The sequence below is a fragment of the Rosa chinensis genome, chromosome 6 (assembly GCF_002994745.2).
Source record: "Rosa chinensis cultivar Old Blush chromosome 6, RchiOBHm-V2, whole genome shotgun sequence".
Lineage (NCBI taxonomy): Eukaryota > Viridiplantae > Streptophyta > Magnoliopsida > Rosales > Rosaceae > Rosa > Rosa chinensis.
The window spans coordinates 61059821-61064200 of record NC_037093.1 but is presented as its reverse complement, the minus strand read 5'-3'; the positions used below and the strand labels follow the sequence as shown (position 1 = coordinate 61064200).

General features: G+C 45.6%; 2 protein-coding genes across 2 annotated transcripts; one reads left to right on the top strand and one right to left on the bottom strand.

The window, feature by feature from the left end:
* On the top strand, positions 1–1908 carry LOC121050054. Its single transcript, XM_040508619.1, has 3 exons — positions 1–194; positions 312–784; positions 920–1908. The coding sequence occupies exons 1-3, from the start codon at positions 1–3 to the stop codon at positions 1906–1908; spliced, it is 1656 nt and encodes a 551-aa protein (XP_040364553.1).
* A 1083-nt stretch (positions 1909–2991) lies between these two features.
* Positions 2992–3939, bottom strand: LOC112173633 (protein WUSCHEL). The gene is made up of 2 exons (XM_024311320.2): positions 3282–3939; positions 2992–3020 (listed from the first exon to the last, which is right to left on the bottom strand). The coding sequence occupies exons 1-2, from the start codon at positions 3937–3939 to the stop codon at positions 2992–2994; spliced, it is 687 nt and encodes a 228-aa protein (XP_024167088.2).
* Between the last annotated feature and the right edge of the window lie 441 nt (positions 3940–4380).

Here is a 4380-nt window from a genome sequence, read left to right as displayed (position 1 = left end):
ATGCCGGTTGCGGACATGTTGGTAGACGCAGTTGCAGGGCACGAATTGTTGTCTTTCATGGATGGCACAGCGGGATATCACCAGATTCCGGTCGCGGAGGAAGATAGACACAAGACCGCATTCCGCTGCCCTGGGTTTGCAGGAGTTTTCGAATATGTGGTCATGCCTTTTGGACTGAAGAATGCCAGAGCAACGTATCATAGAGCCATGAACCTGATCTTCCACGACATACTTGGGAAGATCTTAGAGGTTTACATTGATGACATCGTCGTGAAGTCTAAGAAGAGTGGAGATCACTTCACGGATCTCAGAAAAGTTTTCGAGCGCATGCAGCTACACAAGCTTAAGATGAATCCCGCCAAGTGTGTTTTTGGAGTTCAGGCAGGAGATTTCCTGGGATTCATTGTCCATCAAAGAGGCATTGAGGTCCCTGAGGATAAAGCAAACGCGGTCATCAATGCATCTCCCCCGCGAACGAAGAAAGAATTACAGCGACTATTGGGTAGGATCAACTTTTTGCGACGATTCATTTCTAACTCTTCAGGCAAAATCCATCCGTTTTCCCCACTGTTGAAGTTGCAAGGACAGAACGAGTTTGTGTGGGAACCTAAACACCAAGAGGCTTTCAACAAAATCAAGGCCTATCTGGCAAGCCCGCCAGTGCTTGTTCCTCCTAGAGCAGGATTTCCATTAAAGTTGTATGTTTCAGCAGCTGAGGCTTCCATTGGCAGCCTTCTCGCTCAGGATGATGAAAATGGTGTTGAACATGCCATCTTTTACCTCAGTAGGACACTCACAGATTGCGAAACAAGGTACACTCCAATGGAAAAGCTGTGTCTTACATTATACTTCTCAGCATGCAAGTTGCGGCATTACATGTTGTCCTTTACTACTTGCATCATTGCTCAAACCGATCTAGTCAAATATATGCTATCACGACCTATCTTGAGAGGCCGTATTGGCAAGTGGGTGCTCGCCCTATCAGAATTCTCACTACAGTATGTGCCACAAAAAGCAGTAAAGGGGCAAGCCATCGCAGACTTTCTGGCACATCACCCTATGCTGGATGTCCCCGCGGTTAGAGATTTAGAGGTCGCTGCCACAACTTTAGATCGCCTGGATTTAGCGTGCTTGCCAGAGTACGCCACGCTTTATCAAGCCATAGTCTCACTCCAGCCTTGGGTGTTATATTTTGACGGGTCAAGAACAGATACGCTAGCAGGAGCAGGGGTTGTCTTGGAAAACCCGGCCGACGATCAATTTTCCTACTCTTTCCAGTTGGAGTTCCGGTGTACCAATAACCAAGCAGAGTATGAGGCCCTCATTATAGGCCTAGACGTACTACTGGAAATGGAAATCAGAGATGTACAAATACTTGGCGATTCTCTCTTGGTTATCAATCAGTTGTGCAACGAGTTCAGATGCAATAGCTTCACGTTGGTTCCTTATTGGAACAGGGCATTAGACTTGTTGGACCAGTTTGATAACATGCATCTTGAGCACATTCCTCGTGACCGAAATTTTGCAGCAAACGAGTTGGCCCAGCTGGCAACAGGGGTAACATTGATATGTGGCGTGCGGGAGAGAATCCTTAAAGTCGAGCGTCGCACGCTTCCTTCATGGATGGCGAGAAGAGATCCTCCAGATGATACCTCAGTCACAACCCTGGAACCCATTGACGTAGATTGGCGCATCCCTTTGATCGCTTATCTCAAGCAGCCAGATCCCACTGCCGACAGGAAGATTCGTTTTCTTGCACTAAATTACTTTCTTAGAGGTGACGAGCTGCGACGACATGGAAAAGATGGCATAGACTTCAGATGTATTTATGGTTGCGAAGCGAAACAACTCATGCACGAAGTTCATTCCGGCATTTGCGGTGCTCACCAAGCAGGTCCAAAGATGTGATGGTTGCTCAGACGACATGGATATTTTTGGCCTAGTATCTTGAAGGATTGCATCGCATTCGCTAAAGGTTGTTTGGACTGCCAAGCTCATGGGCCGGTCCAGCATGTCCCTAATGTTCCAATGCAACCCATTATTAAGCCTTAGCCCGCAAGAGGATGGGCGCTAGATTTAATTGGGATGATTCACCCACATTCATCACTTCAGCACAAGTTCATAATTGTCGCGACCGATTTCTTTACAAAATGGGTCGAAGCAGAACCTTTGAAAGAAGCATCTGGTGGTACATTGCGACAATTCCTATTTAGGAACATCATATGCAGATTTGGTATCCCAAAAGTTTTTGTTTCGGACCGGGGGGCAGCTTTCATGGGTGGTGAAGTTGATAAACTGGCAAAGGAATGGGGAATACAGTTCGTCCATTCCAGTCCTTATTATGCTCAGCCTAACGGTCAAGCGGAGGCCAGCAACAAAATCATCATCACTTTGCTGAAGAAAATGTTGGAAGCTAATCCGCGACAATGGCATGAGACCCTTTATGAGACTCTTTGGGCCTACCGCACATCGAAGCGAAATCCCACCGCGACTACACCTTATGCTTTGATGTTTGGCCATGACGCAGTCCTGCCTTTGGAAGTCAACGTCCAATCATTACGAGTCCAAGAGCAACATCATCTCATTGGAGAAGACTACGTTCAGGCTATGTGGCAGGAACATGAAGACCTTAGCGAAAAGCGCTTGGAGGCGTTAGATAGTTTGGTCATGGAAAAGCAACGAGTCGCTCGAGCCTATGACAAGCGAACAAGGGGAAGGAATTACAGCGAAGGAGAGTTGGTTTGGAAAGCAGTTCTCCCGCTTGGCGAAAAATTAGATTGTCGCGGCAAATGGACTCCAAGATGGGAAGGCCCATACATCATTTATAAAATCTTAGGGAAAGGAGCTTTTCATCTCAAGGACCTGGATGGAGATGTCCATCATAACCCTATCAATGGGAGATACTTGAAGAAATACTTTCTCAATGTCTGGGACGCGGAGGAGTCGTAGACAGTTTATTCGCATAAGACATGGGGGACAATTCTAGTGTTCCTACTCTTGCAAAGCCCATTCATGAAGGCCTGTTTTTGAGGCCCATAATCATTTCTTCGCTATGCCTAGCAACACTAGGGGGGTAACACTATACAATACTAAGCTAAAACAAAAAAACAAAAAACAAAAAAAAAAGTCATAAATACAACTCTTCGGGGGCAATTCTAAGTGTTCCTACACTCGCGAAGCTACTAAGCCGAGTCAGCGGCTCCGGAAACTTTTTCCAGCTTTGCCCTCGCAGGAAAGGCTGAGCTCAAGGGAAATGTAAGAGCCACCACCGTGACCACGACCTCCATCGGAAGTAGTCTTCATGTTGCCAAAGATGTCCTCACCGTGCATGGGAAACAGTGAGAGGGTTTCAATCTCCTGGTGATCTTCTCCTCTTTGTTCCATGAAAGTTTGTTCTACATTCATGTCAAAGAAAGTAGAACTAGTTTCCCCTCCAGCTGAAATTGAACAATCCCTAGCACTCTTCTCCATGTTCATGGATCCATAACCGCCATAGTTCCCCATCTGCCCGTTAAAAGCAATCATCACACCAGCGGAAGAAGCAGAAGCAGGTGCAGAAGATCCAAAGTTAATATAATGATCCTCATGTTTCCAATTGGTAACATTGTCATCACCAACAAGCCCTGATCTTTGCATGGGCACATGAACATCCGAAGTGGACCTCTTCTTTTGCTTCTCCCGAGCCCTTTGGTTCACGAACCAAAAATAGACGTTCTTGAACTCAATCTTGTCGTACCATTTCAGCTGGAGACAGATCCTCTGAATCTGCTCTATAGTTGGGGACCTAAATCCCTTGTTGTAGAAAAGCTCCTTGAGGATTCTTATATGATCTGTAGTGGGAATCCACCTAGTACAGCTCTTCCTGCGAAGCATGTTAGCACTACTCCCGACTGCTTTGTTACTTCCATCCTCGGTTGGATGCTGGTTTTGTGGTTCCATTGGTGATGGATTGAGAGAATGCGAGAATTGAAGAGTGATGATGATGAGTAATTAAGAAAGATTGCTGTTAGAAATATTCGAGTTGGTGAAATGATTTTGGGATTGGAAATTTGGGTTTATAATGTGGAGGAAGATATAAGCATGCAAATATCCACCTTTGGATGAAGCTCAATTTCAAAACCGATGTCAGTAAATCGAGATTAGTGATTCCAAATCTCGGGAAAAAAGGGACTAGCAGCATGTGAGGAGCAGTTTTTGAGGAGTTAGCTATTATTAGAGGATTAATAGCATGTGAGGAGACCGAACGGTTTTCGAGGAGGTAACTGTTCCATTCACGAGATTATTTTTTCACGACCGTTGTTTTTCAACGAGTGATTAGTGCCTTAAATCTCGGAAAAGAAGGAATTATTGGCGCTAAGAGTTTTGAGTTGGGAGCCAGCA

Bases quoted from the DNA above. Each gene is read 5' to 3' on its own strand.
- LOC121050054 (XM_040508619.1), top strand. From the start codon at position 1: ATGCCGGTTGCGGACATGTTGGTAGACGCAGTTGCAGGGCACGAATTG. The intron at 195-311 runs GTATCATAGAGC...CACGGATCTCAG, and splicing joins CTGAAGAATGCCAGAGCAAC to AAAAGTTTTCGAGCGCATGC. The intron at 785-919 runs GTAGGACACTCA...AAACCGATCTAG, and splicing joins ACATGCCATCTTTTACCTCA to TCAAATATATGCTATCACGA.
- LOC112173633 (XM_024311320.2), bottom strand. From the start codon at position 3,939: ATGGAACCACAAAACCAGCATCCAACCGAGGATGGAAGTAACAAAGCA. The intron at 3,021-3,281 runs GTCGTGGTCACG...CCTCAAAAACAG, and splicing joins GAAGACTACTTCCGATGGAG to GCCTTCATGAATGGGCTTTG.